This window comes from Coffea arabica, chromosome 6e (genome assembly GCF_036785885.1).
Source record: "Coffea arabica cultivar ET-39 chromosome 6e, Coffea Arabica ET-39 HiFi, whole genome shotgun sequence".
Lineage (NCBI taxonomy): Eukaryota > Viridiplantae > Streptophyta > Magnoliopsida > Gentianales > Rubiaceae > Coffea > Coffea arabica.
This window is the reverse complement of record NC_092321.1, coordinates 13,835,095-13,854,550: the sequence shown is the minus strand read 5'-3', so window position 1 is coordinate 13,854,550 and position 19,456 is coordinate 13,835,095. Positions and strand designations below refer to the sequence as shown.

The 19,456-nt window shown below is 39.3% G+C and overlaps 1 protein-coding gene across 2 annotated transcripts; it reads left to right on the top strand.

Moving 5' to 3' along the window:
• The first annotated feature begins 139 nt into the window (after positions 1-139).
• On the top strand, positions 140-10,098 carry LOC113694864 (uncharacterized). Of its 2 annotated transcripts, XM_072055352.1 has the most exons (3): positions 140-396; positions 679-4,147; positions 4,238-10,098. In XM_072055352.1, the coding sequence occupies exon 3, from the start codon at positions 5,495-5,497 to the stop codon at positions 9,539-9,541; it is 4,047 nt and encodes a 1,348-aa protein (XP_071911453.1). In that variant the 5' UTR covers positions 140-396; positions 679-4,147; positions 4,238-5,494; the 3' UTR covers positions 9,542-10,098. The 2 variants fall into 2 exon arrangements, with proteins under 2 accessions (XP_071911453.1, XP_071911452.1); XM_072055351.1 differs by having other exon boundaries at positions 679-10,098.
• Positions 10,099-19,456: the final 9,358 nt, after the last annotated feature.

The following is a 19,456-nucleotide window of genomic DNA, read 5'->3' as shown; positions in this document are numbered from 1 at the left end:
CGGTCCGACCGGTTCTACCGCGACCCGGCCATGTGTCCGGTCCGGTTCATTACTTGTGTTGACTTGGTTCAAGAACCGGTCAAACCCGTAAAAAACCGTTCAAACCGTTAAATCTGAATCGAACCGTGAACCGCGGTTTTTTAATTTTGGGCAAAATTGATTGAATTTTGACCGAAATTATCTAAACCTATTCTTTAGTTCACTTTTCAATCTTCATTCGGTCTTCTACTCTTCGTCCTTTGCTTCGCCGCCGCTTCGCCCTTTTGTTTTTCAGCCAACAATCTTCCTCCATAGCCTGCCCCTGCTTCACCTTCACGGCTTCACCACCACCTTCAGTTGCTGATCAGAAGCAAGATGATGGTTTTGATGAGTTTGATCCTCGTAGCTCATTTTCAGGTAAGATCTGGTTTCACCTTCACGGCTTCACCACCACCCTCTTATTTAGTTTGATTTCACAAAAGATCTGGTTTGTCCTCAAATTAGAAAAGGTATTTTTTTTGGTTTGTCCTCAAATTAGATAAGCTGATCAGTTTGTCCTGCAATTTTTTTTTTACTCGTTAATTGGCTTTGTTGTCTGGCTTGAAGATTGTAGCAAAGGTGAATCAGTGGGTTAATCTATTATCTTATTGTGGAGACTGAATCAGTGGGTTTTTTTTTTATCTTATTGCTGGCTTGAAGGCTCGTTAGTTGGCTTTGTTGCACGTTGCAGTGATGAGCTCGTTGGCTGTTGCAGTGTTTCTCTCTTTGTTGTCTAAAAATTGGTAGTAGCATTTTCGTTCTTTTGGTCCATTAGGAGATTGCAGAGGGATTCAATTGAATGAGGCAGTAAAAGAATTTGGAATAAGAAAGAACAGAACTAAGAGCTGCCAATCTCATATGATTGATTCTTTAACTGAAACTATGAAAGGCACTCTTCAAGAAAGAACCAAGCAGATGCTAGTTGGCTATGTTTGACCTTTCGCAATCATTTGTTTCATTAAGCCACTTGGATGCAAAAGCAGAATGATGCAATAGCATAATCCTCCACATGCCACCGCATCTCACCTAGTTTTAACATGCATGGACAGAGAAATATCTGACTTACCTATGATTGAGCAATTTACATAATTCTTAATTAGCCATTAGGCCTCCATGTACTAAGCTGCTGTCTACCTGGCTGTTTGTTTTTGTTCTTGTTTCTTTGGGTATTAACTCTACCTTGAATTTTGCTAATAGTTCTTGGTATTTACCTGTAATTTACTTATGATTCAACATGAAGGGAATTTCTGGTCTTGGATTTTAGGTAGAAGTTTGAGAAGAAAGAAAATGTTAACCATTATTAACACTAGGTGTATATTTTAGTTTTGGCAATTATTACAAGACTAGGATTATTTTCTGTGCATAGGTATATGTGTGTATATATATATAATTTATTTATTTATTTATTTATTGAACCGGGGTTGAACCGGTCCGACCGGTTGAACCTCGACCCTTTTACTTCACCGGTTCATTTAACGGTCCGAGTTTTAAAACATTGGCGAGAAGGGAGCAAAATTATAACTGGGGCCCTTTTCACCTTTCTTGAACGCAAGAGGAGAGTGCTCCGGTTCAGGTTTGAACCGGAATCGGACCGAAACAGGTCTAGTGGTCTGCTGATTCAAAATCGAAAGTGAATTTTCGAAACAAAAATCGGAACTATAATCGTGACTAAAGATTCAGATTCACTTTCAAGTTCATAAAAGTTTTGATTTGAAATTGGAACTGATAGTTTAAGATCCGTTCAAATTGTCTAAAAAAATATTTACTGTCGAAACATATTTAGTCAATTTAAAATTCAATATCAATAGTCAACAACTAATAACCAATAATTTCAATTCCTACCTAACAACTCATTGTTCCATTATATTAGTAAGTCTATACCCCATAACTGATTTAAGCCTAAAAACAATCTAAACTAATTAATAATAAGATATTTTTTTCATAAACTTTTCATCAATTCTTCTTTTTCCTTACACATGATAACATAATAAAGTTTTTTTTTTTAACATTCATTGTCATATTTTCTTATAATCAATTTTTTAACAACAATCAAAACCGAAACTGCAAGTTTATAAATCAGAATCAGAAGTTCAAATTGTAACCGTCCCTATATGAGTCAGTTCAGGTTTCACCTTTCAAAAAGAATCGGAATCACAAATCGAAACCAACAGTTCTGGAACTGTAACCATGTCTAGTAACAATTACAATAACTTTTCTCTTTTCTATTCTCTTTCTTCTCTTTTTTTCTCTCAATATATGGCTAGTTTGGCACCTCAATTTTTTGAGAAATTTGTCTTCAACAAGTTTTAAAATAATTTTAACTATAGGAACCTCTAAAAGCATCCCAAAATTTTTAAAATATACACTTAAAATATTTCAAAACACACAAAAATTATTTTTTTTCCTACCTTCCTTTTTTCTTCTTTCTCCCTCACCTCAGCCCACCACAGCACGGCCACCTCATTCCGCCACTGACAGCCTGCCTTATTTTTTGTTTTCCTTTTCTCCGTCTTTCCTCTCTCCTTCCCTCCCTCTCTGTTCCCCCTTCCTCTACCTACCTCTCTCCCTCCCCCCTCTCACTCGTTGCCAACTTCCCTCTCCAGGGCGATCTCTAATTGAGATTTGGTCGATTGCATGCCAACTATCAAACCGTTAACAATATACCATTTTATGTCACAGTAATAGAAAGTTTTTATAATAACTAAACTGGTGAATAGTATAATTATAAACTAGTGATAAATGCACGCTCAATGCGTGTGCAAAGAATTGCATAATATTTTATGGTGAATGAATTTTGTATAGTTCTTTTTATGATTAATGCAAACTCTAATATTTTAAATTGTTTTTGACAAAATGATTGTTGTGTTAGCAATTACTTCTTAAGGATAGTTATATTGAAAAATATGTTTAAATAGTAAATTAAAAAATGCTTATAGGTAGTTATGTTGACAACATGTATTTGGGTAGTTAATGGAATTCAAAATAGTTTGTTTGAGGGTAAATATGGAAGCACATAAAATGACAACAAAATGTTTAGGCCAAACCCTATCCTTTCTCTTTATATACTAATGTAAAATGCACACACCAATGTGTGTGCAACTAATAAGAAAATATTATTAAAAATTTGAGTAAATATGTATCATTTTCAGAAGAATTGGTTTTACATTTTTGATAGTAGATATTAAAAAATTCACCAAAATAAATTGCATAAATAGATAACTATTTAGAAATAATTCATAACTCTAATTGGTAGTTGATTATATTAGGTAGTTAGTAAGGGCAGTTTAGGAAAAATATAAAGTGATACAAATTTATTTAACAGTGATAGTGTATACACTACCTGTGGATATAAAATTTACCCTTTTATATATGGATTAATCTTGTATATACTTGTTTCAAAAAAAAAATTTGTATACACTTTGAGTGTACACTATCACCATTAGGTATATAACACATGTGTAAAATTTGATTTTGAAATCCAAAATTTATTCATATATTATCTATCCAATCATGATAATGTATATGTAGACAATGGAATTTTAATTAAATTCTAAAAATTACCATTGGTCTATTAAATGTTTTCGTCCAATCGAATATTGCCATATGGCACGTACACTTGGAAAAATTGGTTATTAAATGACCAATTATATTTTGCCACGTGTCAAGGCGAGGTGTTCCAAATCAATTCAAATTGCAGGGATATCTCCACCAACCAGATCATGTCATGTCACATGTCCATTGGATAAATATCTAAATATTTATTTCGTATTAAAGGGATAATATTTAGAGTTATTTAGTCCAAGTATATCTCTTATATACTGCAATAGCTTGGCCAGTCAAACGGCGCCATGTCACGTGTCCCTCCCCGAGTTTGGCCAATCGATAAATTTCTTATCTCTTTATTAATAAATATAAAATGAGGAGATAATATTTGACTGGTACAGTCCTAATATGACTGCACGTCTTGCAAGACAAGTAAAGTGGTACACAGGTTCTCAACCTCTACCTCTTGCTACAACTATAAGTAGAGGTCTCTCTCTACCAAATCAAGGACACAAAAAGAAAATACACAGAGGGACTTCAAAGAGCATCACATACGCTCAAAGCATTGAAGTTCCAAGCTACAAAGGTTCGGCTCTTCAAGCTCTCCAAGTCTCCCAGATATCAAGACTTGAGTCTTCAAATATCTTCTAAAGTTCTTCAAATCTTCTATATCAAGATTTGAAGGAATCGGTGGTGGATCAAAGAACAAGCTGCGAAGCCCTTGGATTGGCGTTCGAGGAGAAGAATCGAGGGAAATTCTCCACAAGTTCGAGAAACCCCAGAGATTGTACCTACATATTTTTCTAAATTTATATATCATATATTTGTCGTGCATTTTTCTTGTCGTTTTGCAGACTTGAAATTTTATCGCGTACAAATTTTTGGCACGCCCGGTGGGACCATCTCTGCTTTTCATCTCTCCTCTTCGAATATTCAGCCATATACATCATCAATGGCACCAAAGAGCAACAAGTCCATGACTGCTCATTCCAAGGCTACTGATGTTGCACATGTTGCCACCAATACCCGCGCTATTGGTCCCGTGACAAGGAGTATGACGAGAACTTCCACCCAAAGTAGCATGGAAGCTCCATCGGCACCAACTCCCGTCTTCGGTTCAACATCATCAATGAGCTATTCTTCCGCGACGGGGATCCAAGACGTTCCTGCCTCAATTGAGAAGGCTCTCGCCATGCTCGAATTTGGATTCGAATCCAAATTTTCTGAGCATGATGATGATTCATCAAGCACGGGATCAGCTTCTTCACATGAAACCCTTCAATCAAAATTTTCTATGGAAGATTCTGCTGCTTCTTCTACTGCAATGCCTGCTATGATGACAAATGCTTTAAGTCTCGAAGAGCAAGTTTCGAACATGTTCAAGATGATGGAAACCATGATCAAACACATCAAGGACCAAGATGCTCTCATTGCTCAACTGCTCACCCAGAAAGATCGCGCTCCTGAAGGAAGCCATGCGAACCAAGAGCGTGAAATTCCCTCGTCTAAAGGCAAAGACAAGGTGAAGGAAGTATATGTGACCGCCGATGGAACTATCCCCGTGGAACAACTGAAGGAACTTGTTGAAGGCGTGATCAAAGATAAAAAGGAGGGTGGTTCAAAGTCAAGCTTTACCTACTGCAAGCCTTACACTGCTAGAATCGACAATCTCGCAATGCCTGCTGGATATCAACCGCCTAAATTTCAACAGTTCGATGGGAAGGGTAGTCCAAAACAACATGTGGCCCATTTTGTCTAAACCTGCAATAACGCTGGAACCTATGGCGACCTGCTAGTCAAACAGTTCGTCCGATCCTTGAAGGGTAACGCGTTTGATTGGTACACTGATCTCACTCCGGGGTCCATCGACAGTTGGGAACAGTTGGAACAAGAGTTCTTGAATCGCTTCTACAGCACTAGAAGAACCGTCAGTATGCTGGAGTTGACTAACACTCGTCAATGGAAGGATGAACCTGTGGTCAACTACATTGATAGATGGAGAAGTCTGAGTCTCAACTGTAAGGACAGACTGTCTGAACCCTCCGCCATAGAAATGTGCATTCGAGAAATGCATTGGAGCCTAAGCTACATTCTGCAGGGTATACGCCCAAACACATTTGAAGAATTAGCTACTCGTGCTCATGACATGGAGTTAAGCATCACGGCCAATGCAACTGATGGGCTTCCTATTCAAATTTCGCGAGTGCAGCCGCCTCGTCAAAGCAATGAAAGGCAAGAAAATAAAAAAGGGGGCAAGCCTCCTTCAAGACTCAGTAATAAGGAGTCCATGGCAATAAATACAGCCCCCATGAAAATTGCTACCAAAGTGAGCCGAAAGGTCACTGAGAGGTTGGATCCATTTCAAAATAGGTCAATAAAAAGACCCACGTTAAAAGAGATGCAAGAAAAAGAATACCCATTTCTTGAATCTGATTTACAAGGGATGTTTGATGACCTTTTCAAGGAGAAACTCCTTGAACTTCCCGAAATGAAGCGTCCAGAGGAAGCCGGTCAAGTCAATGATCCAAACTATTGCTGTTATCATCGCCTGATTGGCCACCCTCTCACTAAATGCTTTGTCTTTAAAGACAAAATTATGGAATTGGCCCGTCAAGGAAAGATCCTTCTCGAGGAAGATAAAGCATCGGTAAACCAAACAACAATAATGTTTAGATCTGTGTGTTGCCCGATAGAAGTTCTACCCACATCAAGCAGTGCTCTGTCTGTACAAACGGAGTTTGAAAAATCGTCAATTGAAAATGTTGTTGAAGATGATAATGAAGGATGGACTTTAGTCACTCGAAAAAGGACCTGCAAGCCAAAGACAAAGAAGCACATCTTTCCGAAAAGCATGCGCTCGACAAAGGCTAAAGTAATAGTGAAACGACAAAATGCAACAAAGAAACAAAAGAGAGTCACCACAACACCAATTTCGTCAGATTTTCAGCTTCTTCAAGAGGTTCGACAGCCCGTGACATTGAGAGAATTTATACCCAAAGGGTATTTAAGTGATGATACTGATAAATCCACTTCTTGTAATGTCGTCAAAGCTGAAAATCCTCAAGTCACACAAATTGGCACTGAATTTGAGAAAAAACTCAAAGTCGATGATAAACCACTGGTGGATTGTGCAACGACCATCATTTTTTATGATGACGATTTAACTGTTGAGTTCAAGACCCACAATCGACCTTTGTTTGTTAGTGCATATGTTCGAGAACAAAAGATGAATCAGATACTCATTGATGGGGGATCTGCTGTCAATATCATGTCCGTACGTGCTATGAAAGAGTTAGGAATCTCAAGTGATGAACTCTCCCAGAGCCGCCTCATGATCCAAGGATTTAACCAAGGGGGGCAAAGAGCAATTGGCCTCATAAGGCTTGAATTGCTCATTGGTGAGCTGTCTTCAAGCGCGTTATTTCATATCATTGAAGCCAAAACCTCTTATAACATGCTATTGGGAAGGCCCTGGATTCACGAGAATGAAATTATACCATCTACTCTGCATCAATATTTCAAATATTGTCGAGACGGTATTGTTAAGAAAGTTACTGCCGATGACAAACCTTTCACGGAAGCCGAAACTCACTTTGCCGATGCCAAATTTTATCTTCACAAAGAAGCAAAAAGAAAGGAATCGGTAAAGGAAGAAAGTCAAGATTCCAAAGTACCCATTTTGCGGTATACTCCAAGATCAAAGAGAGAAGAAGGTCAGTCTTCTTTTATCAGAAATGACACATTAAATGTTCCGCTCACCAAGATAGAGCCTGTTAAAATTGAGAAGGTGAGCTTGCAAGGGTTTGTCCGTCCCAAAGAAGAACCGGTAGTGGAACATTACTCGCTACCAACTAATCGGACTCAAGAAGGTTTTGATCCAAACGCCTATAGACTTCTTGCTAAGGCGGGTTATAACCCAAATGAGAAGAATACATTGGGCAAACTCCCTCCTGAAGTAACTGGCGAGAACACTCACGGATTGACACCTACGCAGAAAATGTTGAAAGAAAAAGGCTATAATGTTGAAAGTCCATCGATGGGTGTTGGTTATCAACCGCCCTCTCCTGTTCGTATAATGATCAAAAGAGCAAGTTGTAACTATGTGAACGAAGAAATGGAGGTCACAAGCCGAAAGAGATCTGTGTTCGACCGATTGGGAAATAAGTCAAAACGTACTTCTATGTTTGACAGACTTGGCCCGCAGCCGAAAAATCTGAAGTCGCCTGTCTATAAGAGATTCGGCAGTAAAAAACAAGAGTACCAAGTTGCCAGGGAAGAAAGTCTTACTCCAATAAAGAGGAACGGACCAAGAAAGCGAGTCTCCAATTTCTTCATGCACTATGGAGACTTATTCAATGTAAGAATTGAAACCATTTTTGAAGAACAGGGGCAAGAAAGTATGGCTTCCTGTCACCATATTACGATCAGTGATCCCGAAAAAGAAGAAGAAGATGCAAATGACGCTCCCCCTGAACTTGAACAAGGGGTAAAAAATACAGTCGATGAGCTAAAAGAGATTAACCTTGGCACAAGCGACGATCCTCGCCCAATTTACATAAGCTCTTGTATGACTCCTGAAGAAGAAATAGAGTATGTTGATTTGCTGCTCGAGTTCAGGGACGTCTTTGCCTTGAATTACTCAGAAATGCCTGGTTTGGATCCAAGGGTCGCCGTTCATAATTTGTCTGTCAAGCGAGGAACAAAACCTGTCAAGCAAACGCAAAGGCGCTTTCGGCTCGAATTGATTCCTCTGATAGAAAATGAGATAAATCGATTGATTGAAACCGGATTCATACGAGAAGTAAAATATCCAACATGGATTTCAAGCATCGTCCCTGTAAGGAAGAATAATGGGCAAATTCGAGTTTGTGTTGACTTTCGAGACTTAAACGAGGCTTGCCCTAAAGATGATTTTCCTCTCCCCATCACAGAATTGACGGTAGATGCTACAACCGGGCATGAAGCACTATCTTTTCTCGATGGATCGTCTGGCTACAATCAAATACGCATGGCGCCCGAGGATGAGGAGCTAACTGCCTTCCGCACCCCCAAGGGAATTTATTGCTATAAAGTAATGCCGTTTGGCTTGAAAAACGCTGGAGCGACATATCAAAGGGCAATGCAAAGAATATTTGATGATATGCTCCATAGAAATGTGGAGTGCTACGTTGATGACCTTGTGGTGAAATCAAAGAAGCGAAAGGATCATATTCAAGACCTTCGAAGAGTTTTCCAACGCCTTCGGAGATACCAATTAAAGATGAATCCTTTGAAGTGCGCATTCGGAGTCACTTCTGGCAAGTTTCTTGGTTTCATCGTTCATCAACGGGGAATAGAAGTCGATCGATCTAAAATTGATGCCATTGTGAACATGCCTGAACCGCGAAATATTCATGAATTGAAGAGCCTTCAAGGGAAGTTGGCATATATCCGGAGGTTTATCTCTAATTTGGCCGGACGATGCCAACCCTTTAGTAGACTGATGAAAAAAGGGGTACCCTTCGAGTGGGATGAATCGTGTAGGAATGCTTTTACAAGCATCAAGGCGTATCTCATGAATCCCCCAGTGTTGGCTGCGCCCATTCCAGGAAAACCATTGATTCTCTATATTTCCGCTCAAGAACGGTCGGTTGGGGCCTTACTTGCTCAAGAAAATGATGAAGGTAAGGAGAATGCACTGTATTACTTGAGCCGGATGATGACATCTAATGAGTTAAACTACTCACCCATCGAGAAGTTGTGTTTGGCACTTATATTTGTCATTCAGAAGTTGAAACATTACTTTCAAGCGCACACTATTCGACTCATATCTAAGTCTAATCCCATTAAATATGTCATGGCAAAACCTGTACTGTCTGATCGACTCGCCAGATGGTACCTCCAGTTTCAACAGTTTGAAATTATTTACGTACCTGCGAAGGCTGTCAAAGAACAAATATTGGCAGACTTTTTAGCCGATCATCCCCTACCTGCCGAGTAGGAGTTGACTGATGAACTTCCCGATGAAAAAGTGTTTATGGTCGAATCGTCGTGGTCAATGTATTTCGATGGAGCTGCTCACCGTGATGGAGCTGGTGCGGGAGTTGTCTTTTATACTCCTGAAGCAGATATATTGCCATACTCTTTCACTTTAACACGCCGGTGTTCCAACAATGTGGCTGAATATCAGGCGTTGATTCTCGGTTTTGAAACGGCTGTAGACATGAAGCAGTTGCATCTTAGAGTCTACGGTGATTCAAAATTGGTGGTAAATCAACTTCTTGGTGTTTATGATTTCAAGAAACCCGAATTGATCCCATATTATAAGTATGCAAGACAACTTATGGGATATCTGGGCGATGTCGCTATAGAACATATCCCTAGAAATTTCAACCAACAAGCTGATTCTTTGGCAAGGGTGGCGTCCATGATCACTCTACCTTCTCATCGAAATCAGATTTCAATATGTCAAAATTGGGTCATACCTGCGATGTTTGATGAAGATGATGATGGTGAGGAAGAAAATACTTATCATATTTTTGTCCATGAGATCGAAAAGGAGGATTGGCGTCATCTCATAGTAGATTACCTTAATCACGAGAAGTTAACAGAAGATTCCAATAAAAGGGTTGATATACGTCGTCGAGCACCACGTTTCATTTACTACAAAGGGACGCTTTACCGAAGATCATTCGATGGGGTGTTTCTACGATGTCTTGGGGAAGATGAGGCCATGCAAGCAATGGAGGAGGCTCACTCTGGGATATATAGTGCTCACCAATCTGGCCCGAAATTGCACTTTCGCATTAAGAGAATGGGATACTACTGGCCAACGATGGTAAAGGACTGTATCGATTTTGCTAGAAAATGTCAAGTTTGTCAATTCCATGGCAATTTCATCCGTCAACCTCTTGAACCATTGCATCCAACTGTGGCTTCTTGGCCGTTCGATGCTTGGGGTTTGGATATAGTTGGACTGCTTCCAAAATCTTCTGGAGGGCACATTTTCATTTTGGCGGCAACAGATTATTTCTCAAAGTGGGCCGAAGCGGTTCCTCTAAGAGAGGTCAAAAAGGAGAATGTAGTAGATTTTATCCGCTTGCACATCATTTATCGATATGGAGTCCCGCGGTATATCACCACCGATAATGGTAAACCTTTTTGTAATGTAGCAATGAACAAACTTTGTGAAAAGTTTCATTTCAAACAATACAATTCGTCCATGTACAACGCTGCCGCAAACGGACTCGCTGAGGCATTCAACAAGACCTTATGTAATCTGTTGAAAAAAATCGTGGATAAATCGAAAAGGGATTGGCATCTTCGAATTGGAGAAGCACTTTGGGCATACCGAACTACTTTTCGAACTCCCACGCAAGCAACCCCATATGCGCTTGTTTACGGTGTTGAAGCTGTTCTTCCACTTGAGTGTCAAATACCTTCGCTAAGAATTGCAATTCAAGAAGGGTTCAGTGGAGAAGATAATGTTCGTCTTCGCCTTGAGGAATTAGAAGCACTCGACGAAAAGAGATTGGAAGCTCAGCAACGGATTGAGTGTTATCAGGCTCGCATTTCAAAGGCATTCAATAAGCACGTTCGACCCCGCTCTTTTCAAATTGGAGAGTTAGTGCTCGCCGTTCGGAGACCAATCATTCTCACTCATGGCGGACAAAGAAAGTTTACTCCTAAGTGGGATGGTCCATATGTCGTTCGAGAAGTATATACAAATGGCTCATACAAGTTGGTTGCTGAAGATGGATTAAGGGTTGGCCCCATCAATGGCAAGTACCTAAAAAGGTACTATGCATAATCGGAACCGCGCGATGCTCCTGGCCCGCATGAGCTAAAACTGTGGATGGCAACCACCAATAGTGTAGTATGTGGTTAAACTGCTGAAACACTCCACCAAGTCTAAGGTGGTAAACAAATAGATACTCTTGGCCCGCATGAGGTTAAAATGCGTTCGGCAGGAACTACGTGTGACTTGATTCCCTTGTTGGGATACGTAGGCAGCTTGGAGGGCAACTTCTAAGTTCAGTTACACCACTCCAAATCAAATCCTTGTTCCTTGCACACAAAAAAAAAGAGATAAGAAATAAAAAGCATTTTATTATTGGAAAAAAAAAAGAAGAACTCATTACATAAAGAAAATGATAAAAGAATTCAAGAAAAAGAAGGACATGGTGGAAAGTCTAAATATCAAATTTGTATTCCACTACAGCTACTTTATATGATTCAAGTGCAGACTTCATGTCTTCAAGTTCCTTCACAGCGTCATCAGTCAAGATGCTGGTATTTTCAATGAAAGATAGCTCATCATGCGCTTGGGTTATTTCGGTCTGGATCTCTTTGAAAATCTCATGCTTTTGATCGATAGTTGAGCTGATTTCCAAGCTTTGTTTCTCCAAATTGATGAGTTCCTGTTGCAGAACCTTCTTCCTGTCTTCAATGGACTGCAACTTTTCTTCAAGACTTTGCAAATAACAAGTTAGTTCTTCTTCCTTTGCCTTAACTCTCCCGAGTTGGATGGTCGCTTTGGAAAGGAGTTCTGCGTGTGTTTCTTTGCTCATTCTTTCCCACGATGAAGATGCCAAAAGATCATATGCCTCCGCCTTGGCAAACAATTCTATCAAGTGGTCTTTTAAAGGGAGACCATTGGTAGGATCCGTTCTTGTGATTTCCGCAATGATTTCCTCTGCACACTCTTTTAAAGAAGAGATCTGATCAATTGGAATGTCAAGAATCTGTCCGCGAAAATCCATCCACAAACTTTGCAAGTACTTTTTTCGATGCGCCTGGATCAATTTTTTACCATGAAATTCTGAAACCAATGCTACCTTAGGTTTTTTCCGGACTCCATGCAAATTAGTCAACTCCTTCTTTGACAAGGCACCTCCACTGGGGGCAAGTTATTTTGGGATGCTGATAACGACTCCGTCACCTTTCTTGTTTGGAATTATAGCATCGGTCTCAAGTTCAATTGGTGAGTTGGTACCAACATCTTCTTGGTGGAATTCAAGAAGTGGGGGCTGAAAAAAAAATGTGTTATGAAGGTTTAAGAAAAAAAAAGAAAAAAAAAAGAGGAAGATATGATTACCTTAAGCGGCGACACTCCAACCGACGGTGGTGAAAAGGAAATTTCCTCCAAATCAGAAGATGTCCTCTTCTTCGATCGGTTCCAATGACGGTCTTGGCTACTACTGCCACTCTATAACTAATGGGCTTCTCTTTGGGTAGATTCGATGCCCTGAGCTTGAGTCCCTTCTTGTTCTATAGCCTCAAGAGAATCACGATCGTCCATCGTTTCAATTTCGACATCTTCTTCTATGTGAGTCACTGAAAAAGATTTTGAAACCTTGGGCGGCATCTTCTTTGAGAGAATCACTGGTTGCGCCTCTTTGATGACCTGTCGAGAGTCCTTGGAAGACTTATTTCTTGTAACAACGTTTTCCAAGGGGCCGCTAATGGTCTTGTTCTTCCGCAAGGTGGATGAGGTAAGACCCGTTACAATCTCTATAACTCCATTAGGATGCACTGACTCGTTGGCGGAGGTAACCTTACCCTTCTTCACTAATTGCTGAGAGATCTTAACGGTGAATTTTAAGGGAGTTGAACAGACACTATTTGACCGAGTCGACCACCAGGCATCATAGTCTTTGGTGATCAATGGATGCTTCATGTGCATGGGTATAGTCATCCGAGACCGCGTCTGCGTGCGAACTGAGGAATCCCATAGTTGAATAGCTTCAGCTAAGGTATAAGTGTGAGTGATCTCTTTCAAGTTGTTGGGGATGTCCTGACAAAAATCGAACTGCCTGCTGAACCTGCAAGGATTATATTTTTCAATAATGAAAGTATTGTCCTTACGTAGAGTTAAATGGCAAGAGCGTTGACTAATGAAGTAGCTCGTGAGTCTTGATGATAAGGATCCGTCATCGATCAACGCCTTTTCTCCATTCTCAGTCCAACACAATTTAGGAAGCATCAAAGGATTCGTTTCTTTGAAGATTTCCTCAGCTTCCAATTGGCCATAAAATATTGCCATTTTCTCACCACTAAATCTTGTCATGCGCGCGTGGTGGCTATTCACTTGATGATTTTCGTAATATACATCGAAGTATTGGCCAACCCAAGCATAGACGTAATGGATTGGAAAAATTACCCCACATTCTCCAAGGTTAGGGGCGTGGACGATCTCCCTCAACCCATGATATATGCTCGCAAGGACGGGAATTGCAAGACAAAATCTTTTCCCTGTAGCCATTAAGCATGCAACCTTGAAGACACTTGGACGAATACGATCGGCCTTTTTGCTTGGCAAAAGGAACTTGCAAATCCAACACGCTATGAATGCCGCAATATAGGTTTCCTTTCTTAGAGACCCTGGGATACCCAGGGTGTCAAAAGGGACATTGAAGTCATTCGTATCGGCAAGGTCGTAAGGCTCCACGCTTCCAGAAGGGTTGTAAGTCATTTTTGGTTTAGATGTGGTCTTCCTTCTATTCGCTCTACTCGGAGGAGCCCTATACCTAGCCTCTCCTTTGAACCAGAAGCGAATCCAGTCCTTCATCCATACTCCTTGGTCATTCGTCCAGAGGTGGTAGTAAGCCGAAAAAAGATGCCTGCAACTCTCAGGGAGAAGTGGTTTCCCTTCTTTGTCACGAGTAAGGAGCTCCCGTGCCGAAGGAACAACTTCATCGAAAAACGTGCCGTCGATCGAAAGGCCACCGAGTCGATAAAGGTCCCAAAGTGTGATGGACAACTCCCCAACGGGCGTATGGAGCGTGTTCGTCGAGGGACACCAATATTTGAAGAAGGCCCGCAAGATATTTTCACAGCGGTCGTAGGAGTATCTCGACGCGTAGACGGCTTCAAATATGCCAGCGCGTGTGAGTATGTCTTTATACCTTCCAAGCATGTCCTCAACCCACTCCCAATAATAGGAGGTGAAGCACGCCTCACCAAAGAATGACGAAGGGGTTTTCCATGTAGCTTTGTCAACATTGAATCCCACGAACGGAAGAGTGAATTTGGCTATTTCTGGATCTCCATTGTGAAGTGACAAGTTTAATACGACCACTTCTTCTTCCCTCGATGTAATGGAGAAAGTCGATGGTGCCACCACTTCCTTGGTCCACTTGCTAGTCCAATCTTCGAGATGAAAGCATCCTTCAAGGGGTATGAAGGATTCAGCGAGCGGGCCGATTGCTGGTTTGTAAACATGTAGTGACAAGCTCTTTGATTGAGTTCCTCCCCGTTCATCCGTCAGTGAAATATGCGGCACTGGCACGGCGTAGCCCTTAATTTGCATGATTGCTGGAATTTTGTAAAAGAAAATATTAGAGGATGCAGGAGTTTCGTGCAAGAAGTTTGGTAATTAAATTACCTAATTGGTTGCCTCTTCTCAAATCCTCGGAATTGTTTCGAACCCCTCTTCAAGCACAGCTTGAGTTGTCTACAAAGAGGCAAGTTGACAAAGTTTACATCAAAATCATGTATAGTAGGAATATTTGGGGGGGAAAAAAAAAAGAGGGAAAAAAAATAATAATAATAATTATTATTTTTAAGGTCAGAGTTCTCGCAAAAGGAAGGAAAATTTTTGCTCAGATATCATATTGTCCTAATAGATGAGCAAAAGCCAAAAAAAAAAATGAATAGAAAAAAAAACAAATAAAAATGGTATGAAAATTGAGATTTCAGCTCCGAGGAATAGCTCAAAAAAAAAAATATTTTGAGCAGATCTTCATGTTAAATTTTCAGCTCTCAGGAATAGCAAAAAAAAAAAAAAAAAAGAAAGAGAAAAACAAAAAAAAAAAACAAAAAAGGGAAGCCGCGAGTACCGGATGACGGCTGACTCTGGCGCAGCGGCAATTTGATACTTGCGGCTCGGCGAAGGTGATAATCAAATTCTTCAAACGGCTTGCAACATTGACAACGAAGATGTTGTCCCCGAATCTACTGTTGCTTAGACTACAAGGGTAAGCCACGGTTCATGCAAAGCGGTAAAACAAGAAACATAAGCAGGGGGGTACCATGGCTTGGAGAAGTAGCGCGCACCTTAAAGTAATCCAAGAGTAGCTCGGCGCGTTTTTGACCGACTCCAAATTGATTATATTAGTCTAAGAGGCAGCAAAGCCAAGCAGACCAGTAGATAATAGACGACGGCAATAGCAAATAAAGACGTAGCAGCAGGAAACGAGGGAGAGTTTGCCTTTGGATTGTGGCTAAATTGATGCCTCAACCATTGAGTATTTATAACAGGTATGCATCCCGTATTCAGGAAGGATTCTAGTCAGAAGTGTTTCACTTTAAGATGTTGAAGGATTCATTATTCGAAGTACTTGCGGTTTAGCAGGCTAATTTATCGAGCCGAGGAAGTTTACTCGCAAAAGGAATCTGGTTCTTCCTGTTTTGTATAATGGGACGAAGAGAAAGGATGAAATGCGAAGCTCTTGTTCTCACGATTGGCTTCCTCTGCGAGTTGGATTCCCAGCATTTGTGTCAGAGTGCTCCTTGAGTTCCGAGTGTGATCAGTGAAGAAATTAATTATTTAGTTTATCAGTGGTGCAAATCCTAACTTCAAAGGGTTGAATACTACAAAGAATGGAGTTAGTCTGAAGTAGGAGATATAAAGCTATTCCGTATGATGATTCGGCTCAGATGCATGAAATGGTGATGTTCCACGTAGCTATCCTATATGATACAAGACACTGCTATAAAGTTTGCAAAGCTTGAAGTTTGGAAGCGGTGGAGTTCCGTGGTTCCTATGATTTCTATGATCAATTGGATTCCTTTAGAATTTTTCTCGCGAAGTCTTTATAAGTTTTGGGAGATTAGCTGATAGTGGTCTCCATTGCAATTGGGTTTCGGACTTCTAAATTGCTTGGTCTTTGAGACTAACAAGGAGTGGAGGCTGTCAGCTCAAGAGTCCTGGTCATATTAGAGGAGTTCTTAGCGGTTTGCAGCTTGAGTTCCCAAGGCTAACAAGAGAAGATGATCTCGAGTTTCGGAGCGGTGGAGTTCCGTGTGTAGTTGATAAGCAAGGCGCATGGTAGATCAATTCGATTCCTGTGATTTCATTTTTTTAAAGCACCTTGCACGTAGATGATTGGGCATACGATATGCAATATTCTACAAATGAATACGTTGGCTTCTTGAGGACAAATGGTTATAATTAAAATTGGTGGCTACTTTATCACCAATTCAGAGGTTACGGATTGCAAAGCCCTGGACAGAGCTCAGGAATTGATATTTGAATTGCCAAGCTATGACATTGAACAGACTATTACTTGAATTGATAGTCCGACAAAGCTTTGGCATGATCCTGAAATTGATATAACTAATGTTGCGTGAATTGGTGGAACCCACATGATCATCTTATAAGCAAGGTTCACGAATTGATATACGAAGTGCAAAACTTTGAGTAAGGCTACGGAATTGCAAAACTCTAAGACCATCTAGGGGCTTTATTGTAGAACTTCAAATTGGAATAATTCGGACTTGCCTAATCATCATTGATAACAAATGTTACTAGGAATTCAAGTACTACATGAAATCTGACTTACGGGACTTGGAAACATTCCTAATCATCTTGAAATTCGTATGCTACTTGGAAACTTTCCTAATCATCTTGGAATTCATGTGCTACTTGGAATCCGGCCTCGGGACTTATGGGACCTGTACAGGCATTTGATGATTGGGGCGGTGGTGGAATTTAAATGTTTTGCATGGCTACGTGGTATGAATTGATCAAGACCTGTGGCTATATTGATACTTAAATCCCAGCCTTGCGGCATTCAAATCGAATTGGAAAAAAAAAAAAAAGAAAGAAAGGAAAAAAAGGGGAAAAAATGTCGAAGCTTGTCCGTTCAAATCTTGCTCCGATATCCAGCATTCACGCACAAGTTTCGAGGGGGCATTTGTAGACAATGGAATTTTAATTAAATTCTAAAAATTACCATTGGTCTATTAAATGTTTTCGTCCAATCGGATATTGCCATATGGCACGTACACTTGGAAAAATTGGTTATTAAATGACCAATTATATTTTGCCACGTGTCAAGGCGAGGTGTTCCAAATCAATTCAAATTGCAGGGATATCTCCACCAACCAGATCATGTCATGTCACATGTCCATTGGATAAATATCTAAATATTTATTTCGTATTAAAGGGATAATATTTAGAGTTATTTAGTCCAAGTATATCTCTTATATACTGCAATAGCTTGGCCAGTCAAACGGCGCCATGTCACGTGTCCCCCCCCGAGTTTGGCCAATCGATAAATTTCTTATCTCTTTATTAATAAATATAAAATGAGAAGATAATATTTGACTGGTACAGTCCTAATATGACTGCACGTCTTGCAAGACAAGTAAAGTGGTACACAGGTTCTCAACCTCTACCTCTTGCTACAACTATAAGTAGAGGTCTCTCTCTACCAAATCAAGGACACAAAAAGAAAATACACAGAGGGACTTCAAAGAGCATCACATACGCTCAAAGCATTGAAGCTCCAAGCTACAAAGGTTCGGCTCTTCAAGCTCTCCAAGTCTCCCAGATATCAAGACTTGAGTCTTCAAATATCTTCTAAAGTTCTTCAAATCTTCTATATCAAGATTTGAAGGAATCGGTGGTGGATCAAAGAACAAGCTGCGAAGCCCTTGGATTGGCGTTCGAGGAGAAGAATCGAGGGAAACTCTCCACAAGTTCGAGAAAACCCCAGAGATTGTACCTACATACTTTTCTAAATTTATATATCATATATTTGTCGTGCATTTTTCTTGTCGTTTTGCAGACTTGAAATTTTATCGCGTACAGTATACACTGACAATGTATATAAAATTTATTTTTTATATATAGCATAAAAAGTATATATATATAGATATCATTATAGTATAGTAGTGGTGTATCAAGAAGGTTAGATTTAATTACTTGTCTTTCAAAAAAAAAATCGCATAATTGTCTTAACCATTAGTGTTATTTTCTTTCTTTTTTTTCTACTTTTTACAACTAGTGATTTGTAGTATTCATTTGTTTTTCTTTTCACCACACCACATCAGGGAAATAATTCATAACATCTATAAATACATTTCCTTTTTGGGTATTATGTCTACAAGACTACAAATAAAATTCATTGTTGGATGGTGAAAAAAATTTTATTGACTTTTAGATTAAACATTATTAAATATTTAAGATTTAAATTATTATTTTTAGTGAGAGATACAAATAAGGGAAATAGCACTTAAAAGAGACCACAAAATTTTTCTAAAATATATACTGTACTAATACTAGTATGTAAAATTATTTTGAAAAAAATTCTAAATTGCACACATGTCATATGCCTTTAAAATGTTTGAAGAGGTAGTAGTGGTGCATTTTTTTTCTAAAGGAAATTTAAAGATCACTTAAAATTATGTTGTAGAAATCTAAGGGTCTGTTTGATAACATAAAAAAGTGCTGAATCTGAATTTTTTTAGACATTCAGATGTTTTGAGTATTTGATAAATGAAAATCTATTTGCTGAACTTGTTAAGCAATGCTGAACCTGTGTGTATTTTTTTCAGCACAAGAATCCTAACTGAATGCTTAATTCTGATAAGAATCAATAGAATTATTTCAACTATTTTATCTTATCTATCAAATCTACCCTTGTTTGTTAATTATGTTCAAAATTCTTATCTAATTAAATAATATAATATTTTTTATCTAACAATTTTTAGTTTCTCTTTTCTCCCTTTTTAATGACTTTCACATCTTCTCCATACTCCTCATATAATATATTTCATCTTTTATATTAATTTGATTTAAAAATAAATATTGTCATTTTCATACCTAACAATTTTAAACTAATTAAATCATAAATTCTATTTCTTTTTTGAATGAAAGAATATAAGGGCAAAATTGTCAAATTAAACT